Below are 26,072 nucleotides of genomic sequence, written 5' to 3'. Positions count from 1 at the left end.
TGAGTTCATCTGCAGAATAAATTGCTTGCCAAACATTATGGACTCTTCGCTTAGATTGCCATGCTAATGGGACCAATTCAACTCCCACCTGCAAGGTGTGAAATGGCCTTTCTCCACGCATCTACCAGCAGTGGAGACCAACAAATTGGGGTGGGGGTGTCTCTGTTAATTTGATAGCAGAACCAATGATATTTCAGCATGTCTGTCTGTCTGTGTCTGTGTCTCTCTCTCTCTCATCACAAACCAGCTAGAACCAATTCATAGCTGAACTGGACTCCAGTGGGTTTTCAGGAGGCTGTAAGTCACACGAGAGGACACTGTCCATCTTTCTTCCTCGAAGCCACTGGTGGATTTGGACTGCCAGAGAGGTGCCACCTTTGGGGTTAGGAGCACAACCCCTTGTCTATTAGGCCAATGAGTGTCCCTTTTCAGTATCAACAGCAACAACTCATAACTCACCCTCCAGTGGGTTTTTAGAGGTTGGAAATCACATAGGAGGAGACTGGTCATCTTTATCCCCAGAGCAGTTGGTGGATTCTTTGGTGGGTTGGCATCACCACACCACAGAGATAGAGAGATTACCTATCTATCTATCGATCTATCTGTCAGCTCTGGTGGCCTGGTGGCAAGCAGCTGCACTGTAAACCCAAAGGCACGTGGTTCAAGGCCATTAGCTGCTCCGTGGGAGAAGGATGGCCAATCTCCTCCTGTGCAATTAACAGCCTCTGAAAACCCGCTGGAGGGTCAGCTAGTCAGCTATGGGTCGGTTCTGACTTGAAGGTATATATATACACATATATATCTGCCAGCTACTCTAATGGAGGAAAAATGGGCAGTCTCCTCTCATTGAGATCCGCAGGCCCAGAAACCCAATGGAGAGTCACTGTACACAGAGTACAACTCGACAGAAATGAGTTCGAGTTTATATTCTTCAGAGACATTGGTCTATGATCTACTCTGAGACAGGTGAACAAGCTGTTAAAAATGACAGCCAGACTCCAAGCCCAGCCCAGTTTGGTGCAGGTGCACTTGAACTTGCTTCTGCCCAAGTGGTGGCACGTGCTTACCTGGCCATGGTCCACCTCTATTGGCTGCTTCTTGATGATCCAGGTGACAGATTCCGAGAGCGGAGGGGTGGTCAGAGAACCGGAGTAGGTCCAGTAATCCGGACAGGCAGGCATCAGGCAGGAGGGGTCAAATGACCCAAATTCCGCCAGGGTGTCCTGACCAAGAGATGAGGCAGTGTTTGGGGGTGCAAGCTCCTGGGGAATGACTCTCATTAAGTGTCTGAGCAACAGCCAGTGGACGTGACGCTCAGGAGCCCAGAAGCCCAGGCTGAGCACAGAGCCATGCCCACGCCTGCACATTGCCACCCTCTGGTGTCTCTGCAGCCTCAGCGGGCCACAGCTACAATCACTTCTCCCTTGTTTCTAAGTGAGCGTGCAGAGGGACCGCTCCCAGGAATTGTTGAGGTCAGAATGAAATGCAAATGAGAAGCCAGTATCCTGGACTCAAATGGAGGTCAGTGGGGGGCCAAGACAGAAAGAACATCCACAGGGAGCCCGGCCTGTGGGGTTCAATCTGGTGCTCCCCTAAACTCCTGTGTAAAGCCAGACAGGTTAGATTTCTGTAAGTTTCACACATCCCTTGCTGGGGGGCAGGGGGGATAGCTACAGAAGGAGGACTGTTTGCACCTGGCCTTAGCAGGGGCTGGTGGAGGGAGCAGACAGGAGATGGCTGCATCCCTAGGCCTGCGTCCTCACCACTCGTCTGCTTCAGAGCAGAAGGTTCAGGGTCACCAACAGGCACCCCACCCCCCGCCACTCCCAACAGTCACCTCTGAAAAGTATCCAAGGGCTAGCGTCTCTCTGAACACCAGCCTTCTTGGAGGCAAGTCGTCTTCTAACATTTCAATCTAATTATACTCGACTTAATTACACTTAATTCAATTACATTCCCTGATTCACGGAGCCTTGTTAACGTCTCCACTTTGAGACTGAAACATAAAATAAATTTCAAGTGATTTAGGAACCCCCAAATTACCTTGTGCTTAATTGACGGCAGTGTCTCCACCAATTTCTGCAGCTCTTTGTGATGTCTGCCCAGCTAAAGAACCATCAATGAGAAAGTATTAAACATGGTTGACGTTGCACAGTAGAGACTGCTACTGGAATATGAATGGAAATGAAGTACCTGGTGGCTGCACACCACACACACAGAGAAAGCCCACTCCCGTGTGGCAGAAGGTACCTCTAGACAGGCAGGCTCAGGTGCTCTGTGCCCACTGCCACTCACTGTCCCCTCTGAGCACACAGGTATGCAGCCACAGGGCTGCTGGAGGCTGCAGCTTTGAGAGCAAGGCGGAAGGAAGCAGGAAGGCTGGCTGTACTGTGCAGTGACTCTATCAGCTTGCAAATGGTTTTATAAAACGTAGAGCACGGGAATGATTGTATGAAACACAGTATCAAAGAAGACTAGCGTGAAACACAATGTCTACCAACTTTGTGAGAAAACCAATATAAAATTTTAATAAAGGTAATCTGAGGCTTCGTCTGACATACTTTGGACATGTTGTAAGGAGGGACAGGTCCTTGGAGAGGGACATCATGCTTGGGAGGGTGGAGGGATGACGCAAGAGGGGAAGACCCTGTATAAGGTGGATTGATTCAGTGACTGGGATAATCGGGATGGGAGTGTCGGAGACAGTGTGACTGGCACAGGACAGAGCAGAGTTTAGGGCTGTTGTACACAGGGTCACTATGAGTCACAAGCGACTCGACGGCACATAACAACAACAATAATAATAAAGATGTGTTCTTTTCATAACCATTTTCCACAGTTGCCCTTATTTTGTTTTCTGTGTAAGAAGGTATGTTGCAATCCCAAAGGTACGTGGTTTGAATCAACCAGCTGCTGTATGGGAGTTGTATGGCCACTTTTCCTCTTGTGTGATTTTACTGCCTCTGAAAATCTGCTGGAAGGTGAGCTATGGGTTGGTTCCAACCCAAAGGCATACAGCAACATACATAACAAGTCTTCAAAATCTGGTGTGTACATCACATCTTAGTCTGGATGTAAACTGTTCATCTGAAATAAGTTAATCTGTACCTCTTGTTGTTGTTGCTGACTGCCTCCAAGTTGAGTACGACTCACAGCGACCTGATGAATAAAAGGTCTGAAGCCTTTCTATAACATTTATCAAAGTTCACAGACTTTCCAGAGGCATGTGGTTTAGGAAGTGGATGCCACCCCACTAATCTCTATTGAGTTTTCAAAAAACTTACAGCTACAAGTATACACTTATGTACCCAAGTTGATCCAAACATCCTTTAAAGCTTTCCAGTAACTGCATTGACTTCGAGGTCTTAAGTGAAATGCAAATCATTCAAATTGCAATTTCAGCTCCACAGAGGCACTGACCTCATTGCAAGTGCGCGGTGGCCACATGCTCATGAGTGGTCTGTTGGAGAGCGTGGCTTGATGCCGCTGAGGACACATTTGTAACAATCGAATCATTTCCCCACTGCTTATTTTGAGCAGTGGATTGATCCTCATCACCTTAATGTAAATAATGGCGCTCTATCTTTTCACTTTAGAATACATTCTTTCAGGTTGTCAGGTTTTGCTTTACCTTTAAAAAGACTCCTATCACCGCCAAACCATTCTCCTCCAGTGCCGCATCCTCGAAGTTTTCAAATTTCACTGCATTCCAGTGCACCAAGTGCAGCTGAAACAACATACAAGCAGGGTTAAATAGACGACGGCCTGTCACTATTTAAACACGCATCCACATCAAAGTCATTGCCCAAAGCAGGTGACAGTCGGCTGCAGAAGGAAATAGGAATGTCAAGAAATACTATTACACTGACATCGAGGGACTTATTTGGGGAGAAAATGAGAAGACCATTTCTACAGCAAAGCAAGTTCCATGCCAGTGGCAGGCCAACATCGGTCCATTTGCATCCAAATCTGTGCAAAGTCCCAGTATCCCAAATCCACCTGCTTCAAAACACTGAAGATTGAGAGAAACAGTCTCTTAAGAAAATCAGACAGGAGATGGAGATAAACTTCTTCTTTGAGAGAAAACCATTTAGAAAGTGTATCTTTTGCTATTTCATATGACATTTCAAACTAAATGAGAAATTGAGTTCTAAGGAGATATTCTATGCCTTATGCAGTCTTTATATTTATCTTAAAATGATTCCTCAGAGGGGAATTCTGGTGGCCTAGTGGCAAGAAGCTGTGCTGCAAACCCTGAAGGTGCGTGGTATGAATCCACCAGATGCTCTACTGGAGAAAGAGGGGCAATCTCCTCCTGCGCCAGTTGGATTTGAGTCAGTGGGATGTGCGCACACACGCGTGTGTACACACACACACACACACACACACACTTTCTCATTCAGCACCAGTGAACTTTCTTTACAGCCTCCCCAGTGAGAAATGTCAAGGTCACTGCTAACTCTGCCCCCTGCTCTCTAGATGAGGACCCCAACTCCAACTTCACTGGCCTTTGATGCCAGCAATGTTTTTGAAATGTGACCTTTCTCTGTATCTACTTCTGTGCCTTGATCTTGTCTCCCGCTCAGATCTGTCTGACTCTGAGGCTCTGTGCTGTTGCCCAGGCTCTGATTTTCCGCTTGAACTAGAGCCTCGCTCAGAATTCGGCTAGAGTTCCATTTCCAGGTCTTCAATTCAGCCACATTGCTCACCATGAGGAGAAGGCGACATTTTCACAGATCCGAACTGGCTGTGGGGAGCCCTGGTGGCACAGTGGTAAGTAAAGTGCTTGGCTGCCAAGTGCCTGATAAGTTTGCAGCAGGAACCCATCAGCTGCTGCACAGAAGAAAATCCTGGTAACCTGTTTCTGTAAAGATCATCACAGAAACAAGCTGTCACATCTTCCTCCCACAGAGCCACTCATAGGTGTGAACAGCTGACCTAACAGTCTAGCAGTTAACTGTCGCTCCACCAGGGCTCCTATAACCCACCGAATCCACTCGCCTTCAGTCAGTGCTGGCTCCCAGCCAACCTCCACTGGACTCTTGAAGCTGTAAGTCTTCACAGGAGGAGAATGTCCATCTTTCTCCTGCACAGTGGCTGGTGATTCGAACTGTGGACCTTTTAGTTAGCACTCTGATTCGTTACAACACACCATGACCCTGTAGGACAGAGGGGGCTGCCTCACAAGCGTCCTGAGGTCGTACACGTTTATTGTCATATCTTTCTACTGTGAAGTGGCTGGTAGATTGTAACCACCAGCCTTTGGCTTAGTCACCCAACACTTAACCGCTATGCCACCAGGGGTCCATCCCCATTAAGGTAAACTCATTGGCATCAAGTTGGAACCTACTCACTGCTGACCTGCCACTGAATCTTTGGGCCATAAATCGCGTGGGAGAAGCTGCACTCTCTCTTTTGAGGAGTTGGTGGATTTGAACCTCCACAGCTCAGCCTGTGGGACCACCAGAGAGCCACCCCCCCCCTACAGATTATAGCTTAGTAAACACTGTGGGGCAGCTCTGCTCTACTATATCCTACAGGGGCACTCGAAATCAAAATCAATGCCACACAACCACAACAACCGGAGGGGCACAACTCAAAGAATGAAATCGGGGTCAATGAAACTGAGGAATTGGTGCATGCTTTTTTGTGTATATTTTCACCACAATAATAATTTTTTTTAAAAAAGTATGCCCCTGAGCCCTTAGAGGACTTGCCAGGTTCTTACTGAGAAGTAATTTCTGACGCCAACAAGCTGGGGAACCACCCCACGCCTCTAAAAGTGTCTTCATCCTGAGTGTGTGACATACCTCTGCTGGGTAGCATTTGCTGTCCACAGTGTGCTCAGAGCCCCAGGTGTCGATGGCCCCCCAGTGAAAATGGAACTGCTTCAACCGGTAGTTGTGTTCCAGGGGTCCTCCTTTGATCACTGAAAGGAAGGACACGGGAACAGGGCACATCACTCAGGTGGGTGCAAGGATAGGCTGCATCTATCTTTCACTGGCGCGCTCACTCATCGGCGAGTGTCCATCAACTAGATTTCCATGTGGTTAAAATGCACACAATGATGCCACGCATTCACCCTCACCCCAAGTGGCATGTACCTGCTAGGGCAGGGCCTGGTGCATTCCAACATTCTACATTCAAGTGTATGTGAGAAAACAGACATTCCTCTGGGCACATGCAGCCAAAGGAACACTTACAGATGGAAATAAGGGGGACAGGAAATAATCTTTCTCTTTGACATACAGATACGTCACTTGGTCACCTTTAGAGATAATCCTGTTTCTTTCCCATGAAGGGAAATGGAAGAGGGAATCTGCAAGTAAGAAATGATGCCTCTCTGTTTAGCACGGGCAGTGGAAGTTGTTTGACACTTCAACACCAGCTCGTGCTGTGGTGGATGATAAAGAAACATCTTTCCTGTTATGCTCCATTCTTTCGGGACTGGTGAAATCAACACACGACAGGCAAAAGATTCAGAGAAGCCACGGTTTTCAAGTAACCATTTCTTAAGCTTCGAACTGAGCTGATTTTGCCTGCTTTTTCGGTGTGTGTTCACTCTTCATGTCCCCCTTCTCCTCATGCCCTGATCATGTGTGCATATGGAGCACACACACATCATTCACCTGAACATCTTAATGACCTGCGTGTGAAGAGCATTGTTGGGACAATGGTGTGCACACAGCTGATCGAGCACAGTGGGGCCAGGGATCAAATCCACCAGTTAGATCACCCAGGCACTGCTGCGTGCTTTATCATTTCCTCTTTAAAGAAAAGGGGGTGGTAAGAGAAAGAAGAAGAGAGTCTGTGAGAGGTGACTGAAGAAATTGATGACCACTTCCCTTTGGGGGAAGGGGAGGTGCAGAAAACACCCTATCACCACACTGACAGGACTGTACTAAAATGTGCCAACATGGAAAAAACGCCATCTTTCACAAACTTATTTTGCCGGAAGCTTGATTTTAGCAAATGCTCTATTTAATCTGTTGAAACAAATTGAAGTCCAGGTCCCAAGTGCCCCAATCAGGGAAGAGGATAGGGGACAGCCTCACTAGGTATCTTTATGGCCAGGCTGGGAGGGGAAGTCATCAATTGATGGGTGGGACAGGGCAAGGGGGGGGCAGAGTTGGTCTACAGCGGGTATTCTGATCTACCCACACAGCGCTGACGCACATGGCATTAACAAAATTGGTCATCAGAAACTACAGACTGCTAACAAATATTTGGCAATACCCTCACTGACAAGGGTCTGAAAACCGAAGTTTACAGAATCCTGCATGGCCTCCACAAGAAAAAGACTGCTAGCACAATAACAAAATGGACAAAAGACATGGAAAGACTTTTCACAGATTAAGACATTTGGATGACCAACAGACACATAAAGAAATGCTCAAAAGCACTGGCAATGAGAGAGACACAAATCAAAACCACAGTGAGATACCATCTCACCCCAGGAGCAGTGGCAAAGTTTAGCAGGGCAGCAAGTAATAAATGCTGGAGAGGATGTGGTGAGATAGAAACTCTTATACTGTTGGTGGGATTGTAAAATGGTAAAACCACTCTGGAAGGCAGTTTGGCGTTTTCTCAGAAAGCTGAACATACAAATTCCATATGGCCCAGCTATCCCACTACTTGGAATATACCCCAAGAGAATGAAACTGGAGGCACAAACAGAGACTTGTACACCAATGTTCAAAGCCGTGTGTTCACTATTGCAAGAACATAGAAACAGCCCAGATGTCCAACCACAATCAAGTGGATTGAGAAATTATGGTACATTCACATGACAGAATACTACACAACACGCAGTAGCAATGATTTTGTAAATTAATATCTAACTTGGGAGAGATAGGAGGGTGTTATACTAAGTGAACTAGCACAATCTCATAAGGACAAATACTGCACAAGACCATTATTGTAGATATGGAAGACTAACTAGTAAAACATGCATGGGAGTCGAAGGGGGGAAGGGTTAGATGCAGAGAGCTTAGGATAGGTAGGGGGAAAATCAGGGTCACATAATTTGGTGAGGGAAGGGAAGGGGGTAAAGGAAATGGGAAAGATTGATGGCGACCTGAAAAGATGGGGTAATGGTGGGAATAGCCCAATTGGTGATTAATTTTACAAAAACCAATGTATGGGAATGATTGTATGAAATATGTCAGTGAAGGGAAAGTATGAAACACAAACACACCCAACTCCACTATGTATAGGAATGAAATACATGTATATGAATAATTATATGCATATCAATTAAAAAATGGGTTATCAGTTGCTTACATTTCAAGCTGGACAACCTCACTTAAAAATCTAGTGTCCTAACTGACTTGAAAAGGGTAAGGTGCTAATCTGACCACCCTGGGTGCACATTCTCCCTGGGTGACCACCAGTTGGGTGGGAGAAGTGGCCACCCTTTGCAGTTCTTCCTGGATTCCAGTATGGGACTCCCTAGACCCTCCTAGTCTCACTTGAGACCCTGTAGGTACATCTGTATTTGTGATCTTTGGGATCGAAGAGTTTAAAGGCCCAGACACACATCTGCTGGGTGGGAAAACCATCCAGTGCTTACATGTGCTGGGCACTCAACTCCTCTAACTGTCCACAGTGGAAAGGAGAAACAGGAGATACACTACTGGATGTGGGGATCAAGAGCATGCAGGCACGGAGAGTCCCCACTGATGAAAGTGGCTGTTCTTTAGGGTTGCTATGAGTCGAAACTGACTCCAGGGTTAATGGGTTGGGGTTCGGTTTCCACATTCGCGTGCTAAATCAAGACTGGTGCTCTATTAAGGTTGTTAAACAGTAAAGGGCAATGGTAGGAGAGGATCACATACCTTCTCTGATAATCCTTTTAACTCTGTAAAGGCAGTCCTGATGGTCCCTCTTTTGTTCCTAAATTTAGTAATTTTCAGTCTTCTTTCTTGTTTGTTCTTTGTCCACCTAGTTCAAGGTCTGTCAATTTTTATCACTTTCAAAGAACTAACTTTGGAGTTCTTTGATTTCTGCTCAATTTTGTCCTTTCTGCTTGCTTTCGGTTTGTCTCTTCTTAATTGTGGAAACCTAGATGGTGAAGCTGAGATCTTTCCTCTTTTCTAATTTAGGCATTTTCAACTATAAATTTTCCTCAAAGCACTGTGTTAGCCGCATCCTCAAAGCTTGGATATGTTTGGTTTTAGTCAAACACCATCTCTAGTTCTATTTTCCTACAGACCTTTTCCCTAGTACTTCTTTATTTTCTTTTGCAACCCTATTTTGGAATGTAAAACATCACTGATGGCTGCTAGATCCTTACTTTTCTAGAACATGTCTAGACTACACTTGGCTTTCTGCATTTCTAGAATGTATTCTTTTTCTTCTTTCTTTTTTATGTTCATTCACTTGCTCTTCTGCTTGCATTGCTACTGATTAATTGGCAACAGCACAGAGAAACAGCAGGTGAGAAGAAGCAGGAGATAGCAGGCAGTAACTGAGATGTGGTAAAGAGAAAGGAGAGAAAATTAGGTTACTGTCAGAGAATAAAGTTATTTTACAGGAAATGAGTAGTAAAGCACAATAAAAAGGGGTTATTAGCTTTGGTTTTTTTAAAAAAACCCCAGAAAATTAATATACTTCCCCACAATTCTTATTTTGTAAACAAAAGAAAAACACCCCAAGAAACATAGTAGTGTAAGAGATACAGTATGAGAAAGATTTACCTAAAGAAGGAAGATAAAGATATTATTTAGTCAGTTGCTTTTGTAGGTATCCAAAAAGCTAGTGTGGGCTAAGCACATGTCATGTGCTTTCTGTGGAATATTGACAATGCATATGGGTGAAGAATTTGTGGATCTACTGTCCAGGAGAGTGAAAGATAACTGTAAAAGAATACAAACAGCTATTTGCCTGAAATGATCTTAGGATTAACTCATTTGGTTAGGAAACACATCAAACAACTCTAAGATTTCCAGTCAACAAAGCCATGGTATTGATGAAGTGGTATTAATAAATTCAGAATTCTCTAAATATGTATCAGTTAAAGAACTACAGTTATATAGTTATAAAACTGACATCAGTTTTTCTCCAGCCTGCAAAACTAGTTACTTGGCCTTAGAATTATTTTTCTCCTCTTTTTATTTAGTCACATAAAGTAGTTTAAGCTGTCTGTTTACCAGGACAGGAAATTCATCTTTCCTACATTAGCATTTACCTCTTTGAAACTGTTTTTCTCACTACACCCAGGAGAGAATAAAAGCATTGAATGGAACCTTCTAAGAATCAAATCCCTATGCACATCCAAAAACTTCTACAACACGGTAAAAGAAGAAAAGCCACGAACTGGGGAAAAAATAAACTCAAGTTATGAGACTCTTGTCTGAGATTACCAAATGTTTGTTCCCAGCTGGTAGGTTTTCTTTTCACCCTGTTGGAAAAAGTTTTTGATGTGCACAGGGATTTAATCTTTAGAAGGTCCCCTGCATCAGTTTTATCCTCTTTAGACTGTGCATTTGTGGTTGTATTTGGCAGTCTCTTTATACCTTGGTCTAACGCTTCTAAGCTTGATCCCAGTTTGTCTCTTATAAACGTTATGGTTTGGGGCTTTACTCCCAGGTCTCTGATCCACCTTGAGTTTATTTTGTATGTATGATTGTGAGATGTGGCTCCTGTTTCAGCTTTCTGCAGGTGGAAGTACAATTTTTTCAGCAACATGTGTTGAAGAGGTTGTCATTTCCCCATCTGATAACTTTGATTTCCTCGTTGAATATAAGTTGACCATAGATAGCTGGGTCTATTTCCGGGTTCTTGATTCTGTTCCATTGGTCTATGTGCCTGTCATTGTACCAGTACCATGCTGTTTTGGCTACTACTGCTGTGTAATAGATTTTGAGGTCAGGGAGTGCTATGCCTCCAATCTCATTTTTGTCTCTCTGAAATGTTTTGCTTATTTGGGGTCTCTTGCCTCTCCAAATAAATCTGATAATTTCTCTTTCAATATCCTTGAAAAATGAATTTGGTATCTGGATTAGGATTGCACTGAACATGTAGATTGCTTCTGGTAGGATTGTCATTTTCACAACATTGAGTCTTTCTATCCATGAACAGTCCATTTCTTTAGGTCTTTTATTGTGTCTTGCAGAAATGCTCTGTATTTTTCTTTGGTATAGGTCTTTTGTATCTCTAGTTAGGTTCACTCCCAAGTATCTCAATTTGTTGTTGGCTACTGTAAATGGTATTGCTGTCTTGACTTCTTTCTGTGAGTTCTCTTTATTACTGTAGAGGAATCCTATTGATTTTTGGATATTGATCTTATATCCTGACACTACTAAATTGGCCTATTAACTGTAACAGGGTTTTTTGTTGAGTCTATGGGATTTTCTGTGTATACTATCATATCATCTGCATATAGCAACAGTTTAATCATCTCTTTGCCAATCTGGATGCCTTTTATTTCCTTCTCTTGTATTGCCCTAGCAAGCACTTCCAATACAAATATTGAAAAGAAGTGGTGACCGTGGGCATCCTTTTCTGGTCCCTGTTTACAAGGAAAATGTTTTTAGTCTTTCTCCATTGAGAATGATGTTGGCTTTTGGGTTTGCATATATACTTTTTACTGTGTTGAGGAAATTCCCTTCTATTCCAATTTTGCTGAGTGTCTTTATTGGGAAGGGGGTGTCGGATTTTGTCAAATGCCTTTTCTGCATCAGTTGTTAAGTTCATATGGTTCTTGCTATTTACTTTGTTAATATAGTGAATTATGCTGATTGTTTTTCTTATGTTGAACCATCCTTGCATATCTGTTATGAATCCCACTCGATCATGGTGAATTTTTTTTATGTGCTTTTGGATTCTATTGGCTAGGATTTTGTTAAGGATTTTTGCATCTATATTCATGAGAGAGATATAGAGCTTTGCTTGGTATAGGTTCCTTGCCTGCAATTGTTTTCTTTCAATTTTCTGTATAAGGCTCCTACTGCTTTCTAGCTCACATGGTTTCTGCTGAGAAATCAGAACTTAATCTAATTGTTTCCCCTTCGTAGGTAACTCATTGTTTTCTAATGCTGCTTTTATAATTCTTCGTTTGATTTATTTTTATTTTTAGTGTGTGTACTGTCAAATTGGATCTGACTGGTACTGGAGGAGATTGCCCCTCCTTCTCCAGCAGAGCATCTGGTGGATTCAAACTGCTCACCTCTGGGATTGCAGTGCAGCTTCTTGCCACTAGGCCACCAGAGCTCCCTGTTGCTTTTAGAATTCTATCTTTATCTTTTAATTTGGATATTTTGACTATGATAGGTCTTGGTGTTTTTCTTTTTTGGGTCTAGTGTATTTGGTGTTCTCTGTGCTTCTTGGGTGTGCATTTCCCCATTCTTCAAAATACCAGGGAAGTTTTCTTCTAGTACTTCTTCCAAAATCTTCTGATTCCCCTGTCCCTACCATGTTCCAGAATTTCAATCATATGTATGTTATTCCATTTTATATCATCCCACATAATTTTAATGTTTTCTTCATTTTCTTGATGTCTCATCTCTGATTTTTTTCAAGCAGGTTTCTAGTAAGGCCTTTGTCTTCCACTGACTCTCTGTTCCATCTCTTCAGTTCTACTTTTTTTGTCCTACTAGCATGTTGGACACTTCTGCCATTTCGGTCTTAATATTCTGGATTGCATTTTCATGCTTTTCTGTTATTTCCAGTGCTGTGTTCGCTGTACCCTCTCTGTCTTGTGATGATTTTTTCATTTCTCGTACCTCTTTGTCTATTCTGTTTTTTTCTTCCATCTTTTGTATTTTCATCCATATCTGTTCAAGTTTCTCCTCATTTATGTATTTCTTCTAGACTGCAGTCGCTGAAGTATTTGCTCTCTTATTGACTTCCGTTGTTTCTTCCCACATTTGCACCTTTTCCTGTAGCTGATCAAATAATTCTACATCAACATATTTCTTCTGGTTCTATCTGGGGTATTCATTGGGTCTGCTTTTTTAGAAGAAGGGTTATTTTGTTTTTTCATAATGGCTGATGAGGATTGCTGCTTTCTTGACATTATGGGAGCCTTTTCTTAGTAGATATTAGGCTGTTATAACTATAAAATCCCCCAGGGTACAGCAATGTTTTGTGAAGCACCTATATATTTGTGCTCCAGGTCTCAGGCCTGACAGCAGTTTCCCCCCCAAAGTACCTGAATGAGCAAGGAGGAAGCCTGTTGTTCCCTTCTGGAAGTGGCTTCTCCCCTCTGTCAAGGTGCCCAGGACCTCCCTGTTGTCTGAGTTAAGGGATCCCACATGGTTAAGCTAGACAGTGGTTTTTCCCCCAAAAAAACTGTGGGAGCAGCGCAGGTAGCACCCACACTTCCTGTTGTGCTGTCCTGCGCTTCCTGCCATGCTGTTCCTGTGTGGGGTGCTGTCTTGTTGAACTGTGGGGCTTTTTATTTCTATTTTAAATGTAGAAATTCTGTATCTTTATGTACTGATTAAGTTAGTAAATATTATTAAGTAAGTTAGTTTAGTATCAACCCTACTATAAAAACCCAATGACCATTCCCAGATGGAAAAGCAGTTTTTGAGGAGAATCTGACTGTCCTTCCAGTTCTGTAATTAAGTGCTCATGAATATTGCAATCTGTCTGCCTTATGGACACTTGACTATGGAAAGAACCCCTGTGTTCAGTAACAGCATGTTGGCAATAGACAATGACTGGCCATGAACTCCTGATTGTCCCTGGTTTGTCAAGGGCATGCATCAAAAAGCTGACCAACAGTTAGGATCCTTAGGAAAAAGAGAAGAAGGGGTCGAGGGACCAAGCTGGGGTTGAGGATCAAACAGTGTTATGCATTTAGAATGAGAATATAGACCAAATCAGCCCATTAACTCAGATTGGACGCTGATGGCTTAGTGGTAGGCAGCTGCACTGCCAATCTAAAGGCACAAGGTTCAAATCCACCAGGTGCTCTGCAGGAGAAAGGTGAGCAATCTCTTGAGCAATTTACTAACTCTGAAAGCCCTCTAGAGGGTCAGCTATATACCACAGGTAGAGCGCCTCCTAGTGTAAGATGGCTGACTGGGCACAGGAATAGTCTCTGCTGCTTGCAATCATTCTGGAAGGGGGTTCTGGTGGATGACCTGGTCCATAGGAAGTAACTGTGTTAACCCAAAGTCCATGCCTCTCTGGCAGCTGGAATCCACAGGGGATCTGAGGGATAAAGATGGGCAATCTCTTCTCAAGTGATTTACAGCCTTGGAAACATTGGAGAGTCAAATATATAGATATCTCCAGCTGGGTTGGTTCCAAGGCAATGAGCTGTTTGTCTTTATACAGATAATGTAACTATGGGCTCCAACGAAGAAAGGCATAATCTGTGGTTTTGCAGAAGTTCGGAAAGAGGCCCATGGATCTTGGAGGAAAAGGAGCCATTCCTTCTTCTTTGGAGGGGAAAAAAGGGTTTAGGGGTCATGTTTTGCTTTGGAGAAGCAAAGGGGAAATGGTACAGGTGGAAACTTAACCAGAAGAGCAGTTAGGAAACATCCAGAACCAAGAAAAAAAGCCCTATTTATATGCAAAAAAAATGTGGGTATTATATAAATTTTTCGCAAATAGGCAGCCCCGTCTCAGTTTCTAAAGCTCTCTGTGTACTACATTTACATTATTTGCAAAACAATATGTTGTTATGTATGTGATTTGAAGTGAATGGCTTCTATTAGAGGAGCAGCCTTTTTGCAGTTGGGCCAGACGGCCAGGTTCTTAATATCTGAGCATCATTTCAAAAAGCAAAGAAAGGGAAGATACAGGAGGGAATTCCAGAGCTAGGATAAACACTGGAGTGAACACTCCTATTTCATTCTTTTCAGTTACATTATCACTTCAGTCATGATCACTTCCAAGGACTCATCTTCTCACATCACAGGAAGAAAACAGATTTTCTTCAGATCAAGATTTCTTCTCATCTTCAGTTCTATTGACATTTGAGGGGGGTGAAATTTTACATAAGGCCTTTCAGTGCAGCATACCTGGCCTGATCTACGAGATGCCAAGGAGTAACCTTGCCCTCTCTGCCTCTATGCCCATTTATGTCAGCCAAAACCAACTCCAGGTGTTACCCAGTGTTCAGGGGAGAGGGAAGGCAGGGAGGGAGATTGGCAGTATGAATACAATTACTTCAGACACACAACTTCAAAAAATTAGTTCAGGCTTATTTGGACCACTTGATACCATCAAATTCAGTAAAGAAACATCAAGAAGGAATCTGCAAACAATGAATCATGTTCTGCCTTCAGTAGAGTCCGAGGATTTCTGTTAAATTTGGAAATTATTCAGATTCATTTTTATCCTTTTTTTAAATAATTTTAATGAACATTTACAGAGAATTTGGATTTCCATTCATTCATTGCTGCACTTCTCTCCCCGCCCAGCCCTCTCCCCCCGCCCCACAGTTCGCTCCTCTCTTTCAAAAGTAAAAGTAGGTGGAAAGAAAAAGAGGATTCAAAAGAAATGTAGTCCATGAATTTGAAAATGCCTTTTTGACCATTGCGACAGATAATGATAGGGTGGTATTAAAAGGTTCAGAATTATTCAAACATATGGTATAGTTATAAAACTGCCATCATGTGCCTCGAGCCTGCAGAACTGGTGAACCGGCTAATTAACACTTGTTTGGCTCTCAGACCCGTTGTAACTTCAAGCAGAGTATCTTAAGCTGTTTGCCAGGAGGGGAAATGCATCTTTCATTGAATTAGCATTTATCTTTTCTCAATCACATATAAACTGTTATCTATAAAGTTCTATTTTTCTCAGTCAGATGTGAACTGTTCCTTAAGCTGTCTGTTTACTAGGAGCGGAAATGCATCTTTCCTAAATTATCATTTCTTTTTTGAAACTCTTTTTTTCAGTCACATGTAGATCATTATCACAAATTGTCTGTTTACTAATTACTGTATAAAGACTGTTCTTTTGAATGTAAAAAACCTGTAGCTGTGAATCTGTGATAGTAATATGTTACAAAAAATACCACCTAATCCAAGTATAAAACCCAACAACTATTCTTAGAAGGGGAGGCAGTGTTTGAGGATGTTTTCTGCTCTCCCAGACCTGCAATAAAGTGTTTTGGATACTGCAATCCATCTGTCTTATTGGCAACCAGCTTTGGAAAGAAGCACTTGTGTTCACTAACATCATGTATTTAACAAAATAAAGAGATCAGGAGATTCAATTTTTTTTTTTACATAAAATGGAAAAAAAAGAAAAAGAAAAACACCACAAAAACCCAAAAACCTCAAGAAACAAAACTGTAAGAACTGGAACCCAAAGGGACTGCCACATTTTGCATTTGCGTGCTCCTTCTCGGACAGGCTTCTACTTTACTTGGGTTCTGCTTTTGCAGGTTTGACTCTGTGACTAATCTGGACACCTTGGTAGAGCCCATAACCCTGCGTACATGTGAACATACTTTTTGCTCCATTTAAAATGCACTGCAATCTTATCATTTAACAAATACACTGCAATCTTATCAGTTAAGCCTGACTGAATGGTGTTACTATTCAGTACCAGGGATACCAGGGATACTTGTAAAGTCAGCAAGCAGGAGAAAACTAGCACATGTTCAACACACACACGCACAATTTCTGGCAATGCTGGAATTTCACATCGTATTTACCAGCCATTGATAGCTTATCTGTATAGAAATGCATGTCTTAATTAATTTAATTGTAGCCATGAAATAGACATATTAATAACAAATAATATGAGTTGATTCTTTTCATTAACTAAGTATTGTACCAGTAGAACGGCACATGCATAAGGAGCAGAAGGGACTTTATTTTTTTAAAAAAAAAAACAATCAAAAGGGAAGTCCAATGGGCATATGTCCTAACTACCCAGGTCACCAGCCCAGAGGTGGCCTGAATCTCCAGGCTGGCCCCGCAGATCTTTTTCTCACCTGATTTGTCTGTAGAATCTTCAAATTCCACCAGGAAAGAGTATCCATTATTCCAGACATGGAGGCAGGTGGTTGGATCATAGGAGATGGTGAGGGGTTTTAGGCAAGGGTCGTAAACACTGTCCCTCCAGCGGATATTGATGGGTGACTGTCGGTCGCCCGCAGGGACCAGGTCCACACTCTCCCAGAGTGGATGCACTAGGAGAAAAGTAGAAAGAGGGTAAAGAACCCCCAAAATGACAGAGGGGCATCAAAGCCAAATGTCTCCATTCACCATGTGGATGTCATTCCACCAAGTCCCATCTAGACCCAGGACACCAGTAAAAATGTATGATTAGTGCTATACGGAATACAAATTGAGATTCGAGAAAAGGCTTGCATTCAACAAAGGGAATGAGGGAAGGGGGGGAGAAGTTCTGGAAAGTTCTATTCAGTGAGGGGTCATTTGTGCCTTGTTGGCAGGACACAGTAAAAACAAAGGCCGTGTCTCCTAATCCTGTAAAAGGCTTATCCCATAGAAGTGTGATTCCGAGCTACCCTCTTACGTCAGCAAATGTGAGGCGTCTATCCTGAAAATCGGGGTAGAACAGAAGCATGGCTGAAGTCTCTCAAATTTCTGTCTGCCACATGAATAGGTACTTGCTGATGTTCTCAGGTCAGTGCCGCCTGACGGAGGCCTTACGGACAACAGAAGGGATGCCACCCCCACAACTCTCGCTACAACTGAGCCCACTGTTTCAGTCACTGTGTCCCTGCACAGGAGGAGTGTGCATGCAAATATAATCTGTCCCCACACACACTGCTCACACAAATGACTTCCATTTTCTCCACTGGCACGCACAGAAGGTGCTTGGTGGCTCAACAGGTAAGCGTCGGACTGCTAACTGCAAGATGCAAGGTTCGAATCTAAAGGGTGAGATGTTCCTCCTCAGGAGGAAAAAAAGAGGCTGACAGCTTCCATAAAGATTAAATCCTCAGAAGTCCTACGGGGGCAGGTTCTACTCTGCCCTACATGGTTTGCCATGAATTGCATTTTCTGATGACAGACGTGAATCAGTTGACATATTTGTACATAATGACTAGAATCAACAAAGCCAATTTTGAGCTGCCCAGTTCTCTGTCCTGTAGAAGCACCTGGACGAACAGAACAGGACCAACGGCCCTCGCCTCATGCCCCACCTCTAAGAATGAGTCAAAGGATTTGAGAAAGTGACAGGGGAAGGCTGCCCAGTCAACACCCCCTGCGTGTCAGGGCCTCCTGGCTATTTGCACAGAGAGCACACACCTGTCTCAGGTTTACCTCTTACACGGAGACCTTCCTCTTCCTTCCGGAGCTGCTCAAAGGTGGAGTTTGAAATCTTGTTCTTCTATCTTCTGGAAAAGAGGTCCCACAGTGTCTAGGCTGGTTTTAAGCAATCAAAGGTGCTTCTGCTTCCCAGAAGACCACTGCCAATGTCTGCAGATAGCTTAAGGAGCTCTGATAGTGTATTGGGTTGTACCGCAGTTCAAACCTGCTGCACTGGAGAAGAAAGACGAGCAATGTCCATCAAGCTGTACCATCTTGGAAACCAGATGGAGGGTCACTAGGAGTCGGAATGGACTTGTTGGTAGTGTTTTCTTTTGTTTTAGGGAGAGTCTGGGTAGTGAAGACCAAGGGAAGATGCTACTACTAACCACTGGACAGAGGCCAGGGATGCTGCTGGTGACAGTGGGAGCTCAGACACAATGGACCACAGTGAGCACGATAATAAAGAATTGCCAAAGTTTGTTGCTATTGTTGTTATTGGGCGCCACTGAGTTGAGTACAACTCATAGTGACCCTGTGAACAACAGATCTGAACCCTGTCCTATCCTGTGCCATTCTCATCATCTCTGACACACATGAGCCCACTGCCGCAGTGTACCACTGGGTCAATCCACCTCACTGAGTGCCTTCCTCTCTTTTACTGTGTTTCCACCTTTTCAAGTTTGATGCTCCTTTCCAATGAATAGCCTCTCCTAGTAATATGTTCAAAGTATATGTTTTTGTGAGGTGCCATCGAGTCAAGTATGACTCGTAGTGACCCTATGAACAACAGAACTAAACCTGTCCTATCCTGTGTGCCATATGTGAGACAAAGCTTTATCATCCTTGCCTCCCAGCAACACTCTGGTTATACTTTCTCTCAGACCTATCTGTTTGTTCTTTTGGCAGTGCACGGGATACTCAGTACTCTTCTTCGGCACCACAGCTCAAAGGCATCGATTCTTCTATCATCCTTAGTCACTGTCTAGCTCTCAGCGGCATAGGGAGTGACTGAAAAGACCATGGCCTGAATTAGACATATCTTTGTCCTCAGACTAACATCAGTGCTTTGCAATAATTTGGAAAGAACCCTGCCTGCAGACGTTGTCAGTGCATTATGTCTCCTGATCTCCTGACTGCTGATACCAAGGGTATCGACTGTGGATCTGAGTAAGACGAAGTCGTTGAATGTTTCAATCTTTTTTCCATCCATCACATTGCTGTTTATCAGCCCAGTGGTGAGACTTTTTGTTTTCTAGATGCTGAAATGCAATCCATATTGAAGGCTGCAGTCTTTGATCTTCGACGGTAAGAGCTTCAAGTCCTCTGCACTTTCAGCAAGCAAGGCTGTGACATCTGTATAACGAAGGTTGTAAGTGAGTCCTCCAGTCCTGAAGCCAAAGTTTAGGATGATAACATTTACCTGTGTAAGATCCATTAACCTGATTCATTAACTGTCTGTGAGACTTTATGCCAGGATTTGCGATCAAGTCACCCCGACATAAAGAAACAGAGGAATGACTTGAAGAATGTGCCATCACTGAGGAAGTTTGCCACCTATCTACCTAGAATATCAAACACAAGCTGAAAACCATCATGGGAAGGGACACAACCTCCTCAGACCCCCGGACACGTCTCTCCTGGAAGCTTTCCATATTCCTACCTACTCCCTCTGACCACCCCCTTACCAAGCCTGGCTTAATCCTGGGATGTCTTTAGAGCATCCATGCTGCTGGTGTCTCTCAGATCATCAGCACTAGATTAAAGGAAGTGCATTTAAAAGATTCAATCTTGGTCGCTATTCAATTGACTCATAGTGACAGGCTGAACGCTGTCCTGCTAAGCTCCCTAAAAAATAGTGTCCTTTTTCTGGTCATACTGCTAAGCACCCTACAATATGCAGGAAAGTGCACACACAGGACTCTCTGGCCCAGAATGCCAACAGAGCCAAGGTTAAGCAAATAAAAGGAACAGGCAAACCCAGCATTCCGGTTTTGCTATTTCTTCACAGAGCATAGTACACTCCTAGCTCTGGAGGGTCCTGAACCCAATGTTTTCCTTTCTTTCTTTTCACATTTTTTTAAAAAGTTTTCTTTGGAAAAGAACAACTTCTTGCTTTAGAGTCCAAAGTAAAAAAAAATGCATTCAGTCCAATAATTCTGGCTCATATTACAGCCTGATTAGAATGCAGATTCCCTGAGGCCTGGCCTGTAAGGTCCTTCTCTTTTGCCACCCTGCAGTGCCTTTTTCAATAGGCTCCTTCCTTCATTTGATTCTTGCTTATCTGATTGCTATTGCTAGGGAAAACGCTCTGTTTGTCTCAAATTGTGTTCTATTTTTAAACTTCTAAGAAGGCCTATGCTCAGCTCTAAAAGTAATCGGAGGGGCCTCCAGGGACCTGTCCATCTGCTTGCTCAGGACTTCCCAGAGAATTTGAAAATTCATACCCTTCAGACCTCAGTTCCTGAGGATGGATGCTGGGTGAACATCAGGGAAGAACTGAACCAGAAATGGATCAACGCCCCTCTCCTCCCAAGCAAACACAGCTAAGCTGGGAGGGTCAGGTGGGAGCCGGGGGGAGCAGCTTTTCTTTCATCTGTTCCTTCAGGGACCATAATGTTATCATCACTCTATGTCTTCAAGTTCACAAGTTCACCTTCCAGAGGGTTGTCTGTCCCCTCACCCACCTCCTTTTTTGAGACGCAGACCGCCCCATTGAGGACCCTGGCCCCATCCCTTTAGTGAGGCCAGCTGTCCAATGAGGCCTTGTTTTACTTTTGATAAACTTTGACATTTGTTCTCCACTCCTCTCCTCCTCCTTCACTTTAACAAAATACACACGGAAATGATTTCTTTGTGTGTCCCTGGGAGGTGCAAATGGTTAAGCACTTGATTACTAGCCAAAAAGGTTGACGGTTTAAACCTATTCAGAGAACCCTTGGGAGCAGCGCCTGGCAATTGGCTTCACAAAGGTCGTGGCCTAAAAAGCCGAGTAGTTCTCCTTGGGCACACGGGACTGCCACACGTCACAGATGAAGAAAAGAGTGATGGTCAATGATTTCACCTTGCTCAGATCCACAATCAACACCTATGATAGTAGCAGTCAAAAAATGAAAAGGTGGGAGCTCTGGTGGCCTAGTGGCAAGAAGCTGCACTGTAATCCCAGAGGTACATGGTTCGAATCCACCAGATTCTCTGCTGGAGAAGCAGGGACAATTTCCTCCTGTACCAGTCAGATCTGATGATATGATGATATACACACAAAAAAATAAGAAAATAAAATTTTAAAAATTATTTTAAAAAAATAAGTGAAAAGGCACAGTGTTCTGCAAAAATCTGCTGCCAAGGACCTCTTTAGAGGGCGGAAGAGCAACCATGTCAGTTTGGGGTGTGTTTTTTGTTTTGTTTTTTAAAATTTTTTTTATAAAATTTTATTTTCTTGTGGCATTTGGGAGGGGGAATTAAAAAGGATTCCCCCCCCCCCCATAGAGAGCTGGACAATGACTAGGGAGGACAGAAGGAGAATTGATGCCTTTGAGCTGTGGTGCTGGAGAAGAGTATTGAATATACCATGGACTGCTAGGAGAACAAACAGGTTCATCCTGGAGAGGGTGAAAGCTGGGCTGCCCCTTGGAGGCAAAGATTCTGAGGCTTCATCTGACATACTTAGGACATGTTGCAAGGTGGGATTAGTCCTTGGAGAGGAAGACCCTCTATGAGGTGGATAGATTCACTGACTAGGGTAATGGTGTGTGAAAGATAATTAGGCGGCCATAGGATAGAATAGGGTTTAGGGCTGTTGTACATAGGGCTGCTATGAGTCACAGGCGACTCGATGGCATATAACAACAACTGGCAGAGACCACAGGGAGCTGCACTGTTAACCCAAAGGCAGCGCCTCTCTGGTGGTTCAAGTCCACCAGCAGCTCTGTCAAAGAATGATGGGCAACTACTTCATATGCATGCGAGAGTTGGGCAATGAATATGGAAGACTGAAGGAGAATTGATGCATTTGAATCGTGGTGATGGTAGAGAGTACATAATATACCATGGGCTGCCAGAAGAACAAAGAAATCTATCTTGGAAGAATAGTCAGAGTGACCCTTGGGAGCAAAGATGGTGAGACTTGACGCAAATTGTCAGGAGAGGCTAGTCCTTGGGAGAGGACATCAAGTGAATGACAAGAAGACCCTCAATGAGATGGAATGGCAGGGTGATCACAACAACGGACCTGAATGCAGTGGAAACTGTAGGCATAGGCTTCCTGATTTGACGCTGACTCAGTGTTACTGAATAGCAACTACATTGTTTTAGTGGGAGTCCCTGCATGGCCACCAGTTAACTCAGCTGCTGCCTAAAAGGTCAAGCCTACCCAGAGGTACCCTGACAAATCTACTTCCGAAAAATCAGCCACTGAGAACCCGCATGGCACTCAGTTCCACTCTGGAGCACAGCGATGCACCATGGGCAGGAGTCACCAGTCGTGGTGATGATGTCGGTGAGCGAATCACACTGCCGCCAGGAAGGCACTGTTAATCCTTTCAATTAATCCTAATCAATTAGCAGTGAACATCCTGTTACGCTTCTCTTCAAAGATGTGTTTGTGTAACTAACCAGAGCTTAGATTACTCCGAATTTGTGCTCTATTCCTCCAGCCTTGGGGTGTGCCGCTCTGAGAGGGCACCTTCTGGCCCGAGCCCCTTCCTTCCTGCTCCTCCTTGGCCCTCACCAGTCTGCTCCCTCGGTCTTTATTACTCCACTGATGCCCACATGACTGCTTCTTTAAGCATCTTTTAGCCTGATCTCTTCCTCACCTTGCCCTTAACCATCAAACTTGTTCAGGTCTCCCCAAAACTCCTTACCACTGAGTTTATGTCTATACAACATGAACCAAAGTGTATCCGGGTAGAACTGTGTTCCACAGGATTTTCCATGGCTGTTTTTTGTGAAGGAAATGGCTAGATTTTTCTTTCTAAGTACATCTGATGAACCTCCAACATTTTAATTGTCAGCCCTGTTAATGGTTTGCCTAGCTTGGGGACTCCAGAATTCCAATAGTGCCTGTCAGTCACTTCTAGTTGCCTCTTGTTGGCCTCTGTTCCACTGTCCTGTCACTTACCAGTTTCCCTAAACTATCACCTCTGTCACATTGCTCCTGTGCCATAAAGACTGTGTCAAGTTCAAATGCCAACTACTGGTCTCTTCATGTCCAGAGTAAAGAAGAAGAAAGAAAAGAAAATACTTAAAGAAATAATCAGTCCAAGGACTACGGGCCCATGTGAACCTCAGGGTTCACTACCCAGATACCAGAAGACCTAGATGGTGCCCAGCTACCACTACTGACCACTTGGAGCAGGATTACATAGAAAATCCTGCACAGAATTAGGGTGGGGGGAGGACAGAACAAAATTAAAAACTATTAAAAAGGCCAGACTTAATGGTCTAATACGTAGACACTTGTGGAACTCTCTCAAGATTGTGGACCCTAAGATGTCTTTCAAGCCTAGAACCAAACTTTGATCACCCTGCAGTCAAACAACAGAGAGGCTTACAACAAGAACAATAATCCTTGTAAAGGATGCAGTCCTCAGAATAATCAACCAAGTGAGGGCAAAGGGGCAGCCTTTGCCCCAAAATAAAGCTCAGAAGGCAGGAAGGGAGAAGCAAAGGACAAATGGAAGTGGGGAACCCAAAGAGGAAGGAGGAAGGGTGCTGTTACACTGAGGGAAAGGTAACTAAAGTTACAAAGCAAACTGTATACTTTGTTGAATGGAAGACTAATTTGGTCTGTGAACTTTCACCAAAAACACAACTTAAAAAAAAAATACAGCAAACAAAAGGAGAAAGAATCTATGTTAACGCATCACCTATCTCATTTCTCTGCATTCTCTCCAAATTCTGGCATGGCTCAGCTCTTCTTTTAATACTTTTTTTCAAAAAAACCCTGAATTCCTTACTACTAGACCAACAGGCAATAGACAGGTGGTGAAAAGATTGCATCTTCCTTAGATCCACAATCAGTCAACACCTTTGGTATGAGATTAGGGAACACAATCACATTTAGAAAAGTCTGCTGTCAGGGACCTCTCCAAAGTCCTGAAGAGCAAGAACATCAGTTTAAAGATGAAGGTGCGCCGGATTCACTTGCTGTGCATCTGAAAGCTGGGCAATGAATAAGTCTGATAGAAGAAGAATCAATGCCTTTGAGTTGCAGTGCTGGAGAAGAGTGCTGAATATCCCATGGATGGCCAAGAGAACAAACAGATATGGAACCAGAGTGCTTCTTGGAGGCAAAGATGATAAAGCTTTGTCTCATACTTTTGGCATGTTGCATGCTGCTAGGAGAGGTTATTTCTTGGAAAGGAATATCATGCTTGGAAAGGTGGAGGGTCAGGGAAGAAGAGAAAGACAGACCTTCACAAGATGGACTGACTGCAGCAATGGGCTCAAGTGTGCTGGGACTGATGAGGATGGCACAGGATAGGGCAGGGTTCAGATCGGCTGTTCACAGGGTCACTATGAATGGCACGTGACTCAATGGTATCTAACAGCAGTCCTGCCTTCTGCTGTGTTTCAATGCCCTTCACTCCCACCCCCACTTACAGAGGTCTTTTACAGCTCAAGCAGCAGCTCTGCGATGACTTTCTCTCCAATAGCTCTGATCTTTCCTTTTTCTGACCTCATGCAGCACTCCACAACACACCACTCAGCACCCAGCCATGCTCCAGCCAGCCAGCATTTTCTCCATCTGCTCAGTGGGCCCCTGTCAAGGCCAAGTCCTCGGTCTAATCATGAACTTGTTCTACGGCCCCTTGGACTGAACTGGTACCAGTCATGGAGGAGGCACTAAATGCTTACTTTACTGATAGAGAAAACCAAACACAGCACACCAAGGCTCTCCGACCTCACCTCACACTGGCTGCCCCTCCGCCCAGTCAAGCGGGCTCATCCTGGAATACTAGAGTGTGTGTGTGTGTGTGTGTGTGTGTGTGTGTGTCTGTGTGGTCACATGACTACCTACCACCCTCTCTTGCTCTTAAATTCCTATATTCACTCAAAGCCAGGCCAAGCCCCTGCATACTGCTGTGAACTGAGCAGTCAACTGTTTGTACCCACCATACCGCCAACAGGAGAAAGATCTGGCCGTCTGTGTCTATAAAGATTTACAGCCTTGGGAACTCTATGAGAAGTTCTGCCTTGTCCTGGAGGGTCGTCATGACTTGGAATCAACTTGATGGCAGTGGGTTATTGGACTTCCAAGGCCTAACACAAAATCTACAGTAATAGATCATTTGTACCATAATAGCTGGAGAAGAGATCGAAGTTATTAACAATTACAGCTGGCTTGGCTCCACAAGCAACACTCTTGGCACCAGCAGTCAGGAAATCAAAAGGCAAATTGCATGAGGTAAATCCACTGGCAGGGACCTCTCCAGAGTGCTGAGAAGCAACGATGTTAGTCTAGAGACTAAGATGAGCCTAATGCAGGCCATGATCTTTGCAATTACTTGCTATGTACCAGAGAGCTGGACAATGATTAAGGATGACAGAAGAAGAATCGATGCCTTTGAATTGTGGTGCTGGAGAAGAGTCTTGAACATACCATGGACTGCCAAGAAAACACACAGGTCTGTCTTGGAGAGGGTGAAACCAAGTTTTTCTTTGGAGGCTAGGATTTTGAAGCTCCATCACACATACTTTGGGCACATGGTCAGGAGAAACCAGTCCTTGGAGAAGGACAATCCTGCTTGGAAAGATGGAGGGACAGCACGGGAGAGGAAGACCCCAGATGAGATGGACTGATAGAACGACTGGGGCAATGGGGGTAGGTGTGTCAGAGTCAGTGAGACTTGCTCAGGACAGGGTAGGGTTCCGAGCTGTTGT

General features: G+C 43.9%; 1 protein-coding gene across 1 annotated transcript in view; it reads right to left on the bottom strand.

Moving 5' to 3' along the window:
- Positions 1–26,072, bottom strand: part of CA5B (carbonic anhydrase VB, mitochondrial) — a 41,521-nt gene that overhangs the window by 1,927 nt on the left and 13,522 nt on the right. The window contains exons 2-6 of the mRNA XM_006892422.1: positions 16,904–17,101; positions 5,811–5,929; positions 3,632–3,727; positions 2,044–2,106; positions 1,068–1,223 (exon numbers count right to left, since the gene is read on the bottom strand). Coding sequence (XP_006892484.1) covers positions 1,068–1,223; positions 2,044–2,106; positions 3,632–3,727; positions 5,811–5,929; positions 16,904–17,101 — 632 coding nt within the window. The remainder of the gene's footprint in view (positions 1–1,067; positions 1,224–2,043; positions 2,107–3,631; positions 3,728–5,810; positions 5,930–16,903; positions 17,102–26,072) is intronic.

The sequence above is a fragment of the Elephantulus edwardii genome, unplaced genomic scaffold (genome assembly GCF_000299155.1).
Source record: "Elephantulus edwardii isolate Elephantulus edwardi_28Jun2011 unplaced genomic scaffold, EleEdw1.0 scaffold00115, whole genome shotgun sequence".
NCBI lineage: Eukaryota > Metazoa > Chordata > Mammalia > Macroscelidea > Macroscelididae > Elephantulus > Elephantulus edwardii.
Note: the sequence above shows the minus strand (reverse complement) of the source record. Positions and strands in the feature narration are given on the sequence as shown.